This window comes from Phasianus colchicus, chromosome 3, assembly GCF_987193195.1.
Source record: "Phasianus colchicus chromosome 3, bPhaCol1.hap1.1, whole genome shotgun sequence".
Taxonomy (NCBI): domain Eukaryota; kingdom Metazoa; phylum Chordata; class Aves; order Galliformes; family Phasianidae; genus Phasianus; species Phasianus colchicus.
Genome location: NC_143438.1, coordinates 22570709 through 22592381, shown reverse-complemented (window position 1 = coordinate 22592381; position 21673 = coordinate 22570709). Strand labels below are relative to the sequence as shown.

The 21673-nt window shown below is 36.5% G+C and overlaps 1 protein-coding gene across 1 annotated transcript in view; it reads right to left on the bottom strand.

Moving 5' to 3' along the window:
* RETREG1 (reticulophagy regulator 1) overlaps positions 1-21673 on the bottom strand; it is a 62597-nt gene that overhangs the window by 35858 nt on the left and 5066 nt on the right. Inside the window, exons 2-3 of the mRNA XM_031589229.2 lie at positions 17022-17128; positions 15316-15346 (exon numbers count right to left, since the gene is read on the bottom strand). Of these exons, the coding sequence (XP_031445089.1) occupies positions 15316-15346; positions 17022-17128 (138 nt within the window). The remainder of the gene's footprint in view (positions 1-15315; positions 15347-17021; positions 17129-21673) is intronic.

Below are 21673 nucleotides of genomic sequence, written 5' to 3'. Positions count from 1 at the left end.
TTAATATTAAAAATATTTTAAAATTGGTTTTTTAAATTATTATTGATTGAAATAAATATCTTCCAAAGTTCAACTGGAACATAGTTTGAGCAAAGTATTTAACAGAAAATCCTGCTTGCATGTCCTTTTCAGAAACTTCTCTATAGCTCTATTTATCATCAGATTAAGGATTTTTCATCTGTATGCCCACATTTGTTCTTAAACTTGGATTATAGTACAAAATACTGAATTCTGTGAACAAATGAAGACTGAAGCTGTCCATCCTAGGAAATCTGTAGGTCTACAGTGAACTTGGAATTAAATCAGTTTTGTTCCTGTACAGTTGTGGCATAAAACTCCATAAAGAATTGTTCAGACACGTTTAGAGCCCTTACAACCAATATATAAGACAATAGCGCTACATGCTTTTGTCTCAGTTTGCGTTCTGAGGAAACATGCACATGCATTCAACTAAACATTTTTAAAAAGATATATACATAACATAAATATATATATATTTAAGATCACATGTGCAAACTTCAGATATTACTGTTCTACTGACTTTATGACACCATCTCATACTCAAATGCATAAAAGCAGGTTCTTAGATACATTTTGACCATGCAGCTTCTATGGATTTGTTGGTAAGAACACAGTCAAAAACTGAGCAACAGCTATCTCACACACCCTCTCAGCATTTCTGAGACTTCAAGAGTTATTTACAATTTATTCAAAAATTAAATACACGCAGAAATAAATAGATGCATTCATTTAAGTTTTTGGTGACATTTAGGTAGCTGCTTATTATGTCAATGCAAAGTCAAAGGTCATAACATGCTTAACAAGAACAGGTAAGTTGGGTCAGCTTATGGTCTGTCTAGCCCTGTATCCTGTCTTTAAGAGTTGCCAAAACTGTATACCTGAAGATACCCAAAGAACAGAATAAGATGCAGGATAATATGCAGCAACATCAATAAAATAAAACACAGCCTCCATCAGTCTGTAGGTCAGGGACTTCCAAAGCTAGAGGTGCTGAATTTGTATTTAAAAAGCCTTCGATTAATTTTCTTCAAAGAACTGCCCTGTAATTTATATTTTTAGTCCACATATAGATCTACTTTTTACAACAATCCCATGTCAAGGATTTCCAAAGCTTTCTTGCATTTCTTTATTTTCTCAACCTGCTGCTTGCTATTTTATGTTCCCTCACTCCAATACTGGGAGAGAAAAGACGTTTCTTAGGATATCTTAGAGAACTCCATTATATTTCTCCTTAATTACTCCTTTTCCAAGAAGTCCTTGTCATGTAATTGTTCTCTGTATGGAGCTAGTTCCTGTCTTTGCTCAATGTTCTTGCTCTATCCAGGAATTTTTGCACTTCTCACATATCTTTTTTTTTTTTTTTAGGAGGCAGCACATTAGATTTGTATTTCATTTTGCTGTGTAAGGAACGTTCAGGGACCTTCAGAAATTCTTCAAAGTAAATTCTTGTTCTTATTTCCTTGAACAACTTGTTTATGCCTTGCTACCTGCCTTCCTGGGATCACTTACGAATACGTTTAACAGAATGCTACCAGCCCACACTGCTGAAGGACTCCTTCTTTGACCTTTCATTAACTCAAACACTACACATTTATTCTCACCTCTGTTTCCTATATTCATACGATTATTCTTTTGTTTTTGTTTTTCTTTTTTAATACATGCCAGAGTTCTCTCTCAAACTGCAGAATTGCTTTTTTGCTTTTAGAGAGAAACACAGCTAAGGCCTATTGGAAATTCAGCCGGCCTACTTCAAATTCTACTCAGCATTCAGTCGGTCTTGGTCTGCAATTTTTAACAGATTTTTAAATACTTCCGTCATTTAAAAATATTTCTGCTACTTTAATACTGGACATTTTTATATTTATCATGAGACTTTCTTAAGAATTATTGACACTAGGAACTGGCCTACAGTAATGTCAATGGCCACAGCTATGTCACTTATGTCTTAACTGTACTTACTAATCAAAGCTCTTAATAAGAAAAGGCTTAAGAATTTAAAGAGTACCATTCATTCTCCTTATAAAAAATCTTAGATGGGAAAACGAAGTGTGTGTCATACAGTGCTTTGAATACAATACAGAACTGGACTTCAGAGAACTTTCATGTTTTTGCACTACAGTAAACATTTATCTCTGAAAATTTTTGTTAAGCTGTTCTCCTGAGCAAGTCTGACCACCTGTGTTCAGGAGAGGAGAAACCTGTCCTGAGAATGAGAAACAATGAACATATGCCACCCTCTATTTTCCTTAGTGTAAAAATGAAGGATGTGCAGCTTGAGAGCTGATTTCCATTGATACTTAGACTCTGACTAAAGCATTTTGGAATATAAGCAGAAAAAGAATTTAGGTAGCAAACGTATTTTGATTGGTTAACATGAAATAACTCTTCTGCTAGCAGGAAAAAAGAAAGCAGACTCAAGGAAGAAATATCATAAGGCTCATTTCAAAACAGCCGAGCTGTTTTACTCAACTGTATGTTGAAACACCTAAAAGAATATGTTACTCCGCTGATAGGCTCACATGCTTCGACAAAACTGTGTGCCAGGACATTCCTTACTAAATTAGTGACTAATCAGAGGTTGCGCTGGGAAACACACCCTCACGTGTTACAACAAACACGTCTGCAACATCAAAAAAATAGAAGAGCCAATGACTATAAGTTCTTATGTCCTCGGTAAATAATTTCCATCATGCGTTTGAAATCTAATGCCTGTATTTGGCAAACCAGATGCAATTAAAGGTCAAAACCTTATTACTATATAAACTCAACTATACTTACTGGTCTTACTTCTGATTGCCATTATTCTAAAGGTTCTGTGCAATGAAGCCCTCTTTCTTCCACAGCAACATCTAGTATGTATTTACAAATGCCTAGTTTCAATATTCAAAAGAGTTGTAACAAACATTTATTGAGTTCTCAAATTAACCAAAGTTGACTGTTTTTTTTTTCCCCCTCTTATTACTCTCAATTTTCTATCGGCCTTTCAAATTTGAATATTTGGCAGTAGTTTACACAGAAGGCTGCTGGGGACCTACATATTTTCTCTTTGTGTAAAATATTCTTGCAGCATTTAGAAAGCCTACTGCTAATGGAAAACTGTGTAATTCTATACTCTTTACAACCTTTTGCTGTTGAATTGTAAGACAGTACAAAATATTACTTAAATAATCCAGTTTATCAAATCACATACAATAGTACAGAAAAGCAAACTTCCTAAGCAGAAAAATGAGGCACAGATTCAATGATTTGTGTCTCAGGTTTGCTAAAACTGTGCAGTCTGCAGAATGACCTAAAGACTGCTGAAATCAATGCTCAGGGTCAGCTGCCCACAGAACAATTTATGCACAGAACCATTTATATACATATGTTCTCATAATCAGACTTTTGCTGATCCACATGGCAAGTAAAATTCTGTGTTAGGTATCAACTGTCACAAGCAAATGCCTATGATAAATAAACTTATGTCAGAGTCAGGTCTTTGATTTGGTAGCCTTTTTATACAGGGAACAAACCTTATTTTTCTCCCCAAATAATAAAGTAACAAAAGCAACACATGGGAAATGGGTAATTTAGAACAATAATAAATGAAGAAAAAAGCTAATCACACTTGTAGCAGAAAAGCATCTTTCACATTTTGGCTTGGCATAGCCCATACCATTTGCTTTTCAAGCGGTCTTGATATTATTATATCAAAATACAAAATAGGGCTAAGCTTGCTAACTGTTGTTATGGGATTTTATTTAAATATGTGACTTGTTTCTGAAAAGTAACTCCACTAAACAGTCCATTTTTCTGAATCCTAAAAGTAGCATCTCTATTTAGAGTAACTCTGGGGGCTCCCTGAATGCTATAGTTTATAAATACCCTTTAAGATGACAAGTCAAATGACTTCAGGATTGTAAGTTATCTCTCGCAGTTGTTCAACTGTTAAAATGGAAAGTGGTAAGAATAGAATAAAAATATCCATGGTGAAAATGTTACATGTGCAATGGAATAAACATAGAGAATAGGGCACATGAACATTCTGCCATTAATCTTTCCACTTAAATTTACTCTCTACCCTTTAAAAAGGTCAGTATTGTGAACTTCCCTGCTGATGAGCAATATGTCGCTCTGTTCAAAGCTCCATGGTGATCAGAAATGCAGTCTCCCCCTCATGAGCTGTCTCACACTTACTGCAATGATATTCTCTAGATCAGGTGTTAATCATTCCATGCAACCCTTCCTAATTATAAAGAACCTTTTAAAAATATATACAAGGCAAAAAAAAAAAAAAGAAAAAAAAAAATAGAGCATTACTTTTGCAAACAGAACAAATCCCTGAGGCAAGCAAGCATGCTCAGTAACTTTAAATGCTCAGTAACTAAAAATTTAGCAATCAAAAACGCTGTTCCTGTGTCTGGACAGCAGTCCAAATACAATATATGGTGCAACTTTGCAAAGAGTCACAAAAGCGATGTTTTGGCTATTTCAGTTTTCTGTCTTCTTTAATGAGGTGTGGTACCTTGCAATCCTAACACAACTGCTTGTTAACCATTTCAAGAACACAACAACATGCAACTAAGGTTCTATCTTTCTAGAAAAACGGATGATATGTTTTACTAAATCTGCCTGAGCTCTTCTCAATTCTTTAAAATAAAAATAGACTTACTGACTCCGGGAGTTTGGAGCTGCCCTGAAAAAGGATATATTTCAAAAGAAATTGACTTCCAATTTACAATGTCTGCAATGCTTTGGAATACAGTCCATCAACTCCAAAACAATTAAAGATTGCACTTCAACTAGTAACTTAATTTTTGTAAACTGATATACAGCTACTTCTGCATACACACACCTACAAATTGCAACACATTTGAAATGGATCTCCACCATAAATTAGAAAATCCTAGCAGACCAAATATTCATTCAAATATCTTTTTGGATTAGGAATGAATACTCTGGGTGAGAGCTGAAGCAGGGAATTGCAAGCACTTCCTTACAGAATGCTGCAGTTGTATCCATCTATTCCTTGTCTGAGCCTGGTAGGAAGTACATTACAACCCTTCAAAAGACAGTTTATAACTTGAGGCTGAGTTCAACACATGACTTGAAGTCCATTTGTCTAAGAAAGAACACTACTTTTTGGCTGACGTTTTTACAAAAGTTTGTTTAAACCTTCTGGATCTTTCAGCTGGAAGGATCTTTATCTAAGATACGAGGGGGCTTTATCACTTCCCCCATGGACACTTCATTTCAAGTTTCACTTTCTTATTGAGGAAATACATCTCACTCACGACTCTGGGCATGTTTTTCTATAATACTATTTAAGCCAGCCGCCAAAATAAGTTACTCTTCTCTACCCTGCCTCTGAATAAACGCTCTGTCAACAGAAAAGAGTCAAAAAAGAAAGTAATAAAGCACAGGGCTATATACTACAAGTGCAATAATACTCAAATTTGACAGCAACATATATAACATGTGTGCTAGAAGCTGATAATTTCTAAGGAATTTTGAATAAGTAGGAAAAGTCCAAGAGATGCTATAGCTAGCAAATAGAATTCAGTATTTCTCAGAAAGCTGATCTACCCAAAAATGGTCTGTGAACATCGGCTTCAGGAAGTAACCAAGTATTTTCCCTTTTTTCTACTCATTTGACACTCTATGATGGGCTCTTGCACCCCAGAACAAATAAAGTAAATAACTATTTCAACAGAGATCCCTCAAGACATACAAAAAGGCATACAAAAAGACACAGATAGCACCAGCAGTTCTCTCCACAGCTTTCAAGATACAGTTTTTCCTACTGATATGTTCACAAGCTTAAGAAATCATCCCGTGAAGATGGGATAGACCAATATTTTAAGAGAAGCTTGCAGTTTTCACCTATGACTAAAGTTCTTCCTACAAAGCCAGCACAAGAGAGAGCACATTTTATTTACCCTGTAGAGAGATTTGTAAAGCTTTCTCTCTCATGCTGAAAAATACCGCTGATAATATTGCCGTATCAGTGTGTAACATGAAAGTACTAAAAAGTGAAAGACACCTCTAAACTCCCTTGCTGAAATTTGAGAAGGTTTGGCAAAACACAGGCAACTGGATGTTCTTGCATTGGATATTCCTGCACTATACAAAAGAGCAAATTCAACTGCAGGATTGCCATACTTGCTCTTGCCTAAAACAGAAGAGTAGATGTAGGCATTTGCTTTTGAGCTAGTGCAAGTGGAGAAAGGGACAAGTGGCACAGGAGAGCTCCACAGTAACTAGCCATTCTAACAACTTTATCTGCCTGAATCTCTGGTTCCTCACCCACCTCTTCCATGTAATTGACTGTGTTCATTTTATTGCTGTTCCTTCAACTCATCCATTTCTAGAAGCTGTTGTGTTTTCTTAATTTTGGAAATAAGCTGATGTAAAAAATACAAAAACCAGAACAATTTGGGAGGTTGCATTTTTTCCTCACTGGTGATAATACGGGTATTATGGGACGTGCCAGCGAGAATTAAACAGCGATCTCAGAATTGGGTCAGCTCAGAATTAGCAGTTCTTAGATTGTTCACGATGTACAAAGCCTCCTGGCTGCACTCATAGACACCTTTAACAGAACTGCTTTTTTGGCACAGTAGATACATAAACATTCTTACAAATAATTGAAAGGTGACTGTAGCACCATACTTACTCAAAAAATTAAATATGAAGTAGAGCTGGCTTTACTGTATGTTAAAAATTGCTGAAGAAAGGCTGACATAGGCTTATGTAAAGTGATGAACAAAGGCTGTATTTCCATCCTCTCATCATTACAAAGCTAGCATTTTTTCAACTGAGTGCAGTAGTTCATTTCTATCAATGAGTAACAAAGGAAATTAATTACTGAGTCACATTTGCACAGGATGTAGCATACCCTGCAGTTTGCAAAGGCTGTATTTATGTTAGGTACTCATTTGACACATTCAATCACTGATGCAGTGACTTCACTTGAATAGAAGTATTTAAAATCTAGTTTGTTTAAGCACAGTAAGAATACATACGTGTCTTATGGTGCTAGTGCCCAGATGACCTATTTTTCAATACAAGGCAAACTGACAAAATGATAGGCATAAGGATTTTTGGAAGCCTCCATGTGAAATTTCCTGTTCCACATTATTTCTCCTTCTGATTTATTCAGAAAATAACATTCGTTTATCCATGAGAAGATATAAAAAACAATGTTTCAACAAGCTTAGAAACAACTAATGAAATTTCCTGTCAACAACAGTTATGAGACCAAGAAACAACTCTCAAACCAAACTATGCAAACTATTCCTCTGCATCTTTATATTTTATTTAAAGATCTGTCCAAAAACACTTTTGCTATCAGAAGAACAGGAAAAAAAAAATTAAGAAGTAAGCAAAGGTAAACTCCTCCCTCGTATCTCAGTCCTGCAAAACCAAACTATATGTAAACATGTAAATCTGACAGAATTCTCTAAATAGCTTACAATACTCTCTAGATAACCCTTGATAATTTTGACTACAACTAGGCAATAGGTTCAGAAATATTATCAGAGAAAAGGACAGGAAAGAAATGAGTAAAGCATTTATCCAAGAGTTGTGTTGCCCATACGCAATCCCCACAGTGTAACACATTCCACTGGAAAGCCATACCAAAGGGCAGGTATCAGAAATGTCCTGTTATACGAGACTGACGTGTCCTTAGTATTTTCATGAAATATCTGTGCTAATCCTTCAGATGTCTGAGAGGAAGTATCCTGGGAGGAGTGGCAGAAACTATAGAGGACAGAATGAGGGTCCAAAGAGGTGCTTGGATTGGAATATGGCAGGAAACCAATCAACAAGTCAAACTCATCAAGAAAGTATGATATTTGATAAGTCAAATGGATGAATGCAAAAACAGGAATACAAAACAAGCAGTACAGAGAAAAAACAGAATGTTCACAACAGAATCTAAGCTATTTGAGTTCTTTGCAATAGTTTTAGAGAAAATAAATCTGTGCCTGGAATATAGTTGCAAGATACAGCATAATTGATCTCTTATAGTTGACAATGACAAGGCCTTGGTTTGGGGCATCATGATAGGAAATATATGGATGCTATGAGAAAAGCAACACGAACCATCAGTTTCTGAAAGCAAATCACAAATCAGTAAATATCAAATTGGGTTGATGGAATACATCCTAGTGAAAAAAAAGTTAAAGAAACTCCAGTAAAATTCCCCTGGTCCCTTGTTTCAGCAAGTACTTCCTCAGAAGTTACTCCCTTCTTGCTGCCACAAGAACGCATCAGCTTTATTTTTTACCTGATAGAGACAGAAGTAAGTTAGGCTTACTTAAGGAAGTACACCATGTTTGTTTGGTGATAGTAAAGAGACCAGGCAATTCCAGCATTTTTATTCTTATTTCTTCCATGCACTCTCTATAATGAAAAGTGTGTTTTGCTCCTGGAGAGGAGAGAGAGGAAAATGTCTGTCATGGCTAAGGCAGAATCACGTTGCAGACAAAGCACTAGAGAACCACAGGATGCGGATCTGACTTCAAAAGTTTTCAAGTTACTTTCTCTGTGAGAAGAGATCAGTTGTATGCAAGCATTACTTCTGGCAAGCACACACAAAAACTAACCAAGGAAATAAACTCAGCCAAATAACCTAACTACTGCCAAAGAGATAGAGAACATTTGCAAAGGTTGCAACATCTCCTACGTTTTCCCTCCCCTTAAAAGAAGAGCCAACCAACTAAAAAACAGGGACACATGAAAGAAAATGTATTCAATGCTTTTCAGACTTCAAGAGTAACTCTTTTGCCAAAGTTATAACCTTCCTATTAAATCCATATTACTTTTACGTATTACGTTCCTGGAGGAAAACTTAACACACAAAATGTTAGCAGAAAGCTGATTTCTGCTTTACCAAATGTAGAAATAAACTTTGGAGAACGCTCTACCTGAGAACAAAAAGAACAATTTGGAAACATCCAGCTAGGAAGTAGGAAAAAGATCACATGGTATAAGAACAAAAGTTCAAGAGTCAAACAGTTTTTATAACTTATACCTTTTTTATGCAATCTGCAGGTGCTTGACCACTTACATATAACGAATTTCTGTGATTTGGGAAAAAAAAAAACATGCAAATTACTATCTGAATTCTGACAATGCATTATAAAATAGAATGCATTGTAAAAGAGAAGATAATTACCTTTTTATATTTGAGCAGTACAGTGGCTACCGTATAAATAACATCTATGTTTGAACTGCAAATAAAACTCTATTTTCATTAGCTAAGACTGTAGTTCCACAGGTATGTATCCATCCTCTGTAGGATGCAAACCACTTCTTACATGAAGAACATCTGGGAAAGTCATACTTGTAAGCAGAACTATTTGAAGTATAATGACTAGCTTTTATGCAGCTATGCATACTTCTCAACATAAACTGTTATGAACGTATGAGCTAAGAGTACAGAACAGAAAACTTCATAAAATATTAGGAGTGGAAGCCTATGATTACACCTGATGCCTTCAGAATACACTGAAACAAAGAGGGCAATATTTGCATTCTGAAGCCTATTTTTATTTATTAGACTATAGCCTGTGCCCTTAAGTTGTGAGTCTGTTTTTGTTTGGTTGGTTGGTTGGTTTTGTTTGTTTGTTTTTTAAATCTGTTAACAGACTTAATGCAGTTGAGTACTGCCAAGTGAAAAACAGATTTAGCCTAGATGACCAAACCAAGACCAAGGGTTTTAGCAATAGAAACTGATACTCTTGGTCCGGTTTCAGTACTGGCACAGAGATGACTGGCCTTGGCTTACTTTAGCTTTGTTATTACCTTCAGCATCAAGAAGATTAATTAACATGCATAAAACAAAAGCATTTCTGTAACAACCTTGATTCTGTTTAGATTTCCTAATGGAGATCTCTTATTTCCTCTTATTTCCTAATCTGCTAATCGTCAGATGGATCTTTCACAAACACCTTAAAGGAAAAAACACTCATCTTGATATATGATTAAGTATATCCTCAAAGTCTCAAGAGTGATCTGAAGACAGAATCATACTGTGCTGGATAATCATTTCAGAGAAACCGTTTGCATACACAGAGGCAGAAGTAAATCCAGTCCCCGGGCTTGCTTGTCAGACCCTACAGCTTTTATGTCTGTGTATGGCATTCCAGTACATTACTGCAAGAGAGATGCAGTAATGCATCATTCTAAGCGTTAGCATCAGCCCATGACATCCTTAAGATCGACAAGCCTTTAGAACAACAGGAAGTAGTGACACAAAGCCTTACGCTCCTTGTCATCTCACCTAGGTGTACAGCATATTCAAGGGAAACAAAAGTTACCAGTAAGGCATAACATGCCTGTGGGCTGATTAAGTATCTCATTTAGGATAAGGCAAATCATGTTATGTGTATCACAAAGTATTTCTACTCTTCTCAATTGATCACAGAAAATTAGGTAGACTAGATACAAAAACCTTTACTGAACCAATGCAGCAGGTAGAGCATATGATAATCAGAGGTATATAATGCCTCAGACATAATAACTGAAGCACATTCTCAGTGTGCTAATAAGATGAAAGGAGGAAATTCTCATTTATCTGCAGTGATATCATGACGAGTGTTTTCCATTGCTGTCTGTGACATATTAGGAAGAATGATGCACCCGCACATTACTGAAGTTATAGTTAGAATCAGATTTTTTTTCTTATTCTTGGGAAACAAACCAATAAGCAAGAACCAAACACTGTTGCATTCTCTGAATACTGCCAGTGTAGAAAATAGACCTTCACAGAGTCCTCTAACACTTATAACATAGACAAACTTCTACAAACTGGGCTAACACAAGTGTGAAATTTATGCAGGTCAAAAGATGAACCCGGGTCTTACAGAGGTACAGTCTGAATTTTAAGTGGCTCTACCAAGGAAGGGATGTAGCATCTGCTGACCCAGAAATGGATACAGTTGCCTATCGAGTAATGACACTTGTTAGCCTGCAAGTGAATAGCAACTCTGACACTTTGGGAGGTCACATCTATCACCACAGTAGACTCTCAGGAAAGAAATCACTGAATGAGGGACTGCAGGGGGTGGCAAACGACAGAAGAGTTCTGGACAAGAGCCTCCACGTGTCTGTATGCTTCTGCCAGCAAGGATACTGTCTAAGAAAAATCCAGGATGGCTAACTACTGAGCAGAGTCTCACAATAAGCTCATGTTTTTCAGCATTGAGCACTAAACCACTTCAGTTACTAGTTGAAGCACCAATCAAGAAGTGCCTTTTCACTTGCAGCATTCCTTTGTTTCTTTACAGAAGTCTAAATCTTGACTGGTCTGATAAAATGGAACAGCATTGGATACTGTTCAGGATGCTGTGTATTCTTATTTTTCCCTCCCCTTGGGGAGTCCATCTGACAGGCAAGCATCTTCTCATCTGAAATCAGAGCCAGAACCCTGCTAAACAACTGGAAGTAGGTTCAGATACAGAATGCACTCAGAAAAGTTCAGAATGAGATCTCAACCTTATTTGGTTTGAAAAAGTTTAACTCCATATGGTATTAAAAGACTCAATTACAAACAAAAGCCCCAAGTCTCCATACACAGACACGTTTTAAGTGGGAGACTGCTAGCGTTCCCACTGCAAGCAGGGCAATGAAAAAGAAGCAAGGCCACGTTGCTCTACCTAGTCAGAGTGCTCAATAAAGATAAAGCAGAACTGAAAGTAAATGCAGCAAATCAACAGTAACTTTGCTGAAGGACTCTTAGTGCTTAGTTCAGTGCTTACAGTGTACCTGCAGCAGAAGGGATACGTAATGTAGATGAATGTTGAAAAAAATGCAAGTATCAGAACAAAGATAATTAATCATCCAATTTGAAATGATCACAATGGTTAACTGCAAACATAAAGGATACCTTTTTACTCCTAAAACCCTCATAAAGCTGTGCCACCATTTATGAAACATCACAATGAGATACTAGTTTTTAAAAACAAAATTGTATAACACCAAGCGCTCTTCTTTTTGTTGGATTGCACTCAGAGAACATGGTAACCATTTAAAAACCACCAGCTTCAGGACACAGTGGCACCTAAGATCACACTGTAATGGTACTGAGTATCACACAGAATCATGTCAAGAGAGAAAAAAATCAGGAATGTAAAGGTAAAAAAAAAATTAATGAAAGGTAAAAAGGAATTAAATAAGATCATATTGCACCACGTTACAAAAAGCAGCACGTTCAGGATTGTGAAAATCTCGAGCATCTACTGTAAAACTTACATAAGCAAAAACTATATCCTAAAGTTGGGACTAAGTTTTAAAAGCAACGCCTTACAAAGAAGGCATTACTTTCAGAGCAGCCCTCGTACTTGCAAGGACTTCCTCTTATGCTGCATCAATTCTTAGTCTCGATCTGAGCATTTTATGAGACCTTGCTGAAGGCCTAACAGGAAATCCAGGTGAATTTTCATGAATATCAGCATTCATCTGCAGTATTGTTGACTCTTTGAAAGTACAGAAGGTCTGTGATATGATTAAGAAATTCTGCTTGCTATCCCCCAGTGCACAGTATTACACACATACATGTCCTTCACTAAATTTTCTGACCATTTGCACAGAGCAAATTTGTCTTTACTGACATTTTGTATTACTGTCATATGTTCTCTAAAAATAGATGCTTCTTTAGACACTTCACAGTTCTCTGGTGTTAAGGTGGCTTTGAGAGGTTATTATCAGAAGTGAAATTTCAATGTTGTATCCTAACTTTCAGTTACGTGCTGCATTTGTTTGCAGTGTGGGTGTCTGAGGTTGTTGTTTTTTTTTTTTCTTTTTCTTTGTTTTTTGCTGAATGCCTTTTTACTGGGTTGAAATTAAAAGAACTGTTCTTAAACGTTGGGGCCTGGGGCTTCACTGCTCTTTGTTTTCCTTAGGCTTGGACATGAAAGACCATTTTCATGTTAGCTTACAAGGGCTGTTTCAAAAGTAAATCCTCCTATTTTATGATGTTGGCCCACAAGGTTAGAGGCAGATATTGCTGGTATGGCAGTAGGGGCTGAACATTCCCACAGAAATTCCATTATGTTTTGTTGCTGTGTGACAGATGGCAGCAGAGGAGCAGTTGGACAAAATGGCGCCTGACATGGAAGGAAGCGCATGTGAAGCAAAGGTACATCACTGAATTCCTCCATCCAAAAAAAAAGAAAATGGCACCTACTGACATTCACTGACACTCACTGAATGTTTATGGAGACCAAACAGTGGAAGCAAGCACAGTGATGTGGTGACTGGTATGTTTCTGCAGTGACAGATGACTTGAAAGAGAAACCATATTCTGGACAGCTATACAACTGTAAAACCAGGAAATGAAGAGTTCTTGTTGATAACTAGTGAAAATGCATAGCTAAGGGTGGTGACCATGTTGAAAAACAGTATATTGTAGCTGAGAATTTGCTCTATCAAATAGTGTTGTGCTCTTTTTACATGTTGTACTTTCCATGGCAATATATGGTAGGCATTACATTCAGAGCAACCTAAAATACAGTTTTGAACTGTTTGAATAAAATTCTGGGGGAAAAGGTAAGCAGTATGATGAGTCTCCTTACTATGCTAAATGATTCTAATAAAGAGGAAGATCAACTGCAAAAAATTGCAGAACTTCAATGATGTATTGAGTGACTTGCTTGCCAAAAGACATGAAATAGAGGTAAATGTGAAGAGACTCATCTTGAAGAAGGAACCTTAAATATACCACACAGGCACTAAGGTGCCCATTGTTATAAGTAACATATAAACATTAATTTAGTGCTCAGAGGAGGTTAAAAAAGCCAATCAAACATTAGAATTTATTATGAGGGCATTTTTATTCTAATGCATAATCCAAGATCTTCAAGCTAAACAACTTTGAACTGTCCCCACATCATTAGCACGACAGAAATGGAAGAAAAGTCACAAAAGGCACAATGAAGACACCAAAGCTCCAGAGAGCTTCTGTTTTCATAACAATTAATATAACAATTTGTGGACTTAGCAGGACAGGATTAAAGTTTATAAAGATGCATATTGCTGCAGAGTATTAACGGAGTCTGATTGTTTACTAATTCTTCCAACCAAAAAAGAAAAGGTAGAATGGGACTAAGATGCTACAATTCTGCAGTAGTAAACAAGCACAAACCATGAAATTCAGCCATGGGCCTCCGCGCTACATGATGTTGTGAATACCAGAAGCTTGTGATACCAAGAGCAACAAGACAAATTCATGGAAGAAAAGGTCCACCCAGCACAGACTGGGGGGAAGGGAAAGGACAAGTTATGTGGTACTTCAAAGTCTTTTAGCTGGAAGGTGCTAGAGGCTGGGAAAGTACAACACAAGAATCATCTTAGAAGCTTGTCCTGCTCTTATACACTATGAGGCTGGCCTGCTCCTAGAAAGCAGATACTGGGTTAGATGACGTACTTTGAGACTGATCTTGTTTTCCTCTTATTGCAAATTACCTTGCATAGAGACATACAATGCTTGCATAATATTAGCTAGCAGCATAGGCTACAGTGAAAGAGAGAAAATAATTATGAAATTACTATTTCCTAAGAGTCAGAGCTTAATACAATGGTGGACTAATGTATATTTTGTAATGCAACAGTTGCTTTCAAATGATACTGGATCTAAAATAACTACTGGTGGTCCATTCAGAAAAAAAAACACCTTAAATATACAAACTTCTACTTTAGAAGTAGTCTGTACATTCAGAAATATTGTATAAATCCTGAACAAATGAAATCAATTACATACACCACCCCAACAACATTATACAAACGTGTCTGTGAGCTGAGTCAGCACAATGGTAAATCAACAGATTTCACAATTATTCCTGTGGATATCAACTAATATTTAACTGAAATGAAATTTTAAATCAATTACTTGTACTGTTTATTACAGAGATAAAGGAAATCACCTTACCTTCTTCTAGAGGGCCCTTATATAATCATGTTCTAAAAGAAAGTAACCTCCTTAACCAGCACTGCACTTTTCCCTAATAACTAGATTCAAAGGAAACACCAGTTCCCAGAAAACACAAAACATGATAATCCTGTTGAGAAAAAGCATTTCTAGAACTACTGGACACACTGATGTATTCTTTAATACAATTAAAATCAGAAAAAATAATTTGGAGAGTTATTAAAACCGGAACAAACAGTAACAAACTTAGAAAAGATACTAAAATAATTCAGTTTCTGTTTTTATTACAGAAAAAGTACACTCTTACATTCAAGATTAAAAGATTAACTATAAGAAAAGATGATATCAAATAAGCAGCATATTAAAAATAAGGTACCTACTTGTCAGTGATGCTCCTCCAAAGCTGTGCACCTGCAACAATGAGAACATAAGATGATTCTCAATGCACTAAAATAGAAACCACATATAGTTTTTTCTTCTTTATTTGTAGAAATGTGCAAATTTGGAATGAAATGACTAGGGAAGTCTTCAGTTAAAACCAGAGTGACGATTACCAGAAAACTTATATTTTTCCATAAACTTCACCTAGCAGTTTAAATATTAATGAATAGTTTCTAGCTACATTTTCACACTAAGTAGGAGATAACCAACACGACTCTTGCTTTACAACTACAAACTGACAATTACTTTCTACATTTCTTATGATCCTGTACTAATCTTGCCATCTAGTGGCTAGCTGGAATTGTTATCCTGGGAAGAATTTCTTTTGCTGTTTGGAGTGACAATTATTTTCAAAATCACTACAAGAAGAAATAATTCTACTTTATTTGTTCAATAACTATTCATGAAATTTGTGTTAAAAAAATAACAAAAAACACTGAAGGCAATGTATGTAAGTGGTGTAAAATAATCAATATGTGAATATAAGGCTGGGAAACAGAGGTCTTCCTGATTCACCTCTATGATGAATGGTTGAATAATCCCATTGAAATGAGTGCCAGATGAAGACAGGATGGTATTCCCACTCTGCCAGCTTGGCAAATATTGGTACATCATGCATTTGGTCAATATGAAAACATCAGTTAGCAGTAACAGCTAAAAGACAACTTGTGTAAATCACTACCTTCTGACTAGTGGGTTACTCAGTGTTAGAGGTAACTTATACAACACTGAGTCTAAAAATCTAATTATGATAAGTTTCTTAAGTTGTCCACTAAGTAAGCAGGTAGCAGAACAAAAATTAAGATTCTGGAGAAGGCAATGACAATGAACAATATTTCAAAAAAAATTTTTAGTAAGTGCTGTAACTTAGCAGGGAACTAATAGGCTGGTGAAGTCAAAAATGAAAAGACAGCATATTGCAGAGAAATACTGTGCATCTCTGATGCTTATTTCCTGCATTCCTTAACGATTTTTCAAACACCTTGCACTGGATTCAACATCAAAGAACAAACTATGTCACTTCAAAAGATGTTCCTAATAACATGAAGTACAAGAGATGGCAATAATTTTGCCAAAGAATTTTCAAAATGGTAATGAAATATGAGACAAAATAAATTAAAAACAAACAAACAACATAAAGAACAGACAATCAGCCAATAAACTATTAGTCTCTTTCAAACTTGGTAGTATTCACATAACAGTTTTTATGCACTGGAAACTGCAGTGGAAACTGGAGAAAAAAACTTTCACTTATTTCAACTGTGGAAAAAATAGGTCACTTTGCAACCTATTTCCAAAGTTGACCGATTCTTATTTGGTCTCCCAAACCTTCCAATAGTGATCTAGTACATAGTCAGAAGAGACAGGAATTTTTAGGGAAACAATGTAATTTCAGATCAAGCACCTGAGAGAAAAGAATGATTGTTAACTGATACTGGTTATATTCAAGCTGAAAGAAGTCTCATAGCACCCTGCTTATAAAATATAGAAGAACTTTATGGAAAATGGTAACAAATCATCATAGATTACATCTAATATTGCTGCAATAATCCTAGTATCATAATATTAAAGTAGATTTGATAATGTCCTAATATGCTATGAAACACAAGTGTTAAAGGAAGGAATTATCTCTATACTGCCTTACCTTTTATCCTAGATAACACCAAATCCTTTATTATCTGTAGAACTAGCAGTCCAAGTATTATGAGAGAGGTCAGATGATACAATCTCCAAGGGGTCAACGCAACAAACCTGGAACATTAAGAAAAAAAACACTGAATTCCTGTGAACTGATTGGAATTACATATAAACTTACAGGTGTTGTTAGTATTGAAAATAAAAAGAGAAAATTGACTAATATGACATGAATCAAGTTCAGTTTCTTCCTGCAGTGCTTTCCTAGGAAGCAAACACTAAAAGCTCCAAGCACAACAGGCTCATTTAACCATACATTGAGTTTTTAGTAAATTTTTGTCCACACTTTTATCTAAGCACAGCTGAAATATACAAAGCAGATTATTTTCATTACTGCACAAGGTGCATTACTTTTAAAATCAATTTAGGTTTTATTAAGATAAACTGTTTTGGTTTTTTTAATTCACACACAGCAGAAGTTAAACATCATCTTGTGTTTCTTGCAGGACCTAACTTCACAGCAGATTCTTACACAAATGATTCTTTCAAATGTGAAAATGAAGTAAATCCATGTCATTCATAGCACAATACCCCAACTTGTCTTCAGAATGAGCTTTTGTGATTTTTGTTCTTCATTACAGAAAGTTTTTACAACATGCCTAGTTGAGTCAAACAGACCCAGATTCACAAGAGTCATTACATTACAATAATCATTACAATAATCTCATGCACTGCTGCCATGGCTCTCCAGGTGTCCACATTAGCACTTCTGTTTTACTGACAAATGGCATAACTTGCAGGAAAAAAAAGGATTTGATGCACAAAATAGTACTCAATTGAATGAAAAAAAAGCATTTTAACAGCTTGTTTCAAACACCTTACATCAGAGATCTGATAACAGTAATTATTTTTGAGCTTATCACAATCTTCTACAAGGTAAGACCAAAAATGATTAACTTCAAAACAAATACATAATGGAAGCTGAGAATAGCCAAAAATAATAAGCAGCCACTGTCCAGGACAGTAGATCAAATAAGAGTAACAACAAATAAGATCATATAAAGAATGAAAATGGTTTGTAAACAGGACAACTGGACACAAAACTAGTAGTTGTGGCAGCTTTTCTGCAGGAACGAGGGGGAAAAAAATGAAGTAGCAAGTATGGGGCACTGGAGGACCCCAAGGAAAACCCTCTGAACACTTGGTTTTTATACAAAGAAATTTGCCTTCTAGGAGTTTCTACACACATAGTTGTGGAAAACTGCTCTTATATTCCTTGCAGGCCTGAGAAAACTTGATTGGATCAAAGAAAATCTCCATGAAACTACTTTCCTTATTTAACACTATTCACAGAAACTCAGAAAGCCCAAGCATTTTGACCAGATCAGGATATGATCTCCTATACCAACAGATAAGCTCATTCTGAAAGTTATGTTCTGAATTGAACCATAAAAATATTCAAATTAAAAGAATATTCTACAAGGGAAAAAAAGTCTCAGATCAGTTACTCTACAATTTCAGTCAGCTCAAGAAAACCAGTAAAGATGTTTCTCAAGAAAACCAGTAAAGATGTTTAGAGAAAAATTTCACAGGTTCTTTTGTAACAGTCCACGCATAGCTCTCATTAAATCAAATAATAATCTTCATCCTTAAATATCCTTGATTCTGTTGAAGTTCAACTGCACTGAAGACTTTGTCTAATCTACTTCTTTTTTCTAAGCTTGCTGACAATGAAGGAGAAGGGGAGTTGTGATACCGTAGAGAAAAATGAATAATTTTTAACGTGATTTCTTCATTCGTAAGTAATGCAGACCTTTAAGTTGTACAGAATTAATACTACGACTATCGTATATGTTCTTCATGGTACTTGCTGATTAGCATTTTATAGGATTGAATAGCATGTTCTAACTTAACAGTTAATCCTGGGCAGTCCTCAGTGGTTGAAATACACCAATACTGGAGTTTATGCATGTGCACATTGATACACACACATTTTACTAGTTCTCAAATGTAAGAGAAGATGCTTACTACCTTCCAAAGAATACAGAGAGCGTTTGACCTACTTTACAGTCACAACTAAGCCATACTCATAGTTTCACTGCAATCACAGCTGTCACCTGCTGTTAAAAACAGTTGCACCAACATGGACAAGGATTAGCAAACAAGAATTAGCAAGGTAGCATCCTGTCTAAAAGATGTTTCCAAGTCATCTCATTCTACATTCTTGATACTACAGCCTTTCTGCTCCATAACTTCAGGGAAAAATATATGCGATCTACATGGAGCAGTTAACACAGTAGTCAAATGAGGTCCCCTCACTTACTTGGAGAACTTCAAATTGTTAAGGATTTCTGGTGTCTTAATGCTGTTGTCAATCTTTCCTCCATTTTTTCAGTACTTTTTATTTAGATCGCACCGTTCGTAACAAAAGCCATCTCATACAAACTCCCAGCCACCATGTGTCAGCCCTCAGGTGCTCCAGCAATACAGATTAGAAAAACTGTGAGCCATATGTCAGACAAGTCTGTGCCCTTAAGTCCCTTAGGGGTCAATGGCTGATAATGTTCTCCCTTGCTTTTTGGCATATGTCTACTCCCAGCTTATCGAAAGGTTAGTCCAACACACTGGGATCTGAAAACCACCTATTATGCTAATGGTGTAGGGATTCAAAATTCTTCAAGGAATTACCAACAAGAGGCATAGCAACCAGATTAACAAAAAGTCACAGTGGCACAGCAGTACTTTTACTTATGATTAGGAGTTAGTTCTTTTGGTGTTTTTCCTCCTCTTACTTTAATTAACAGAGTTTACTTGAATACTTTTAAAACATATACAAACCTGACAAAACTGAGAGGGTCCAGAACGACACCATCATATACTATACACAGTATATTTAAGGCCTTCACTCAAAGATTCAGATGCAGTCATCTGGTTTTAGGGCAGCTAGACATGCCTCAGATCTCTCACCTGGGCAACAGTGGTCTCACCTGTGAGACGTCCTCTGACTGACATTTAGAGCAGCCAAATGGAAGAGCTAATGGAGATAGTAAGCAGAAGGCAAATCACTGGGGAGTATGAACTCTAATATTTGATTAAGTAACCATCTGAGTAACTTGACCTAACTGGACTTATTTCCAGAAAGAAGTCAGACTAGTTGTCTTCCTGTTGTCTTCCCAACCTACAGTCTCCTATGACTCTACAAACAGGTGATTTACATGGTATCTTGTAGAAGCAACAGCTGATCTCCCTCCTGTGTCATTTTACAACGATGGTTTCTCAGTTTCTCACAGTAGTTCAGTAGCAACCTTGGACCCATCTTCTTTACAGCCTCCTGCAGATACTGGAAAACTGCTGATATGTTCCCCCAAAGCCTTCATTTTTTCCAGGCTGAAGAAACTGAAGTTTCTCAGTCTCTTATCATAGAATCATAGAACGGCCTGGCTTGAAAAGGACCACAGTGACCATCTAGTTTCAACCTCCCTGCTATGTGCAGGGTCGCCAACCAGCAGCCCAGGCTGCCCAGAGCCACATCCAGCCTGGCCTTGAATGCATCCAGGGATGGGGCATCCACAGCCTCCTTGGGCAACCTGTTCCAGTGTGTCTGTTCCTCTGTGTGAAAAACTTCCTCCTAATATCTAACCTAAACCTCCCCTGTCTCAATTTAAAACCATTCCCCCTTGTCCTATCACTATCCACCCTCATAAACAGCCGTTCCCACTCCTGTTTACATGCCCCTTCAAGTACTGGAAGGCCACAATGAGATGTCCCCAGATCCTTCTCCAAGCTAAACAAGCCCAGTTCCCTCAACCTTTCCTCATAGGAGTATTAAAGTAACTCTCATTGTAAGAAAGATTCCCAACTCAAGCTGTTGTCACTTGGCAGCCACCTGAAGAAGCTGCACAAAAGGCAAAGACTGCTGAACCCTTCTACAGAATTAGGATTATTAGCTAAAAGTCACTAAGGCAAAGGATAAGAATTCAAATAGCTTATTCTCTCCACCCCAACTACAACAAACAACATTGTTATCTTACGTATAGGTCTAAATAAAAATGAGAACAACATGATTCTCTAAGCAAAAATATGATTTAAAAAACCCTTTCAAATAGTCTGCATTCAATTGTCATAGAGAAACTTGCTTATAAGTGGTAAATATGCAAGCAGAATGGTGATTTGGGAAATAGGATGAATAACAAAAGGCTCCACTGCAACGTTATCTCACACAGTCTGCAGGAAAATCTCCTGGTGGAAAGCAGTAGTTAGAACTATATTTGTGGCTTATACATCAGATTTACCTTAACTGATTCCATTCAGATAGGCATTTAAAATAAAAGCATTCAAAAGGAGGACGTTTAAGTGACCTGAACATCTTCTGAGTCTATAATGACATCAAATGCTACCATTACTTTAGTGAAAACAGGAGATGTTTCCATGAGTTAAAAGTATGTTGAATTAAACACAAAAATCAAAGAACATGGCTTCCTTTATTCTTGTACAAACATGCCCAGATGACCTCAATTAACCTGTACTCTGGGAAAGTCCAGAACTCTTAATCCCATTTTCTCATGCAGTAGCAGCAGTTTGATGTTAAAAAATCCACCTCCACCACACTGCCCCAGATCTCCTTTTCTCTAATGCTCTCATTAGTCCTGTAACATCTCCCAT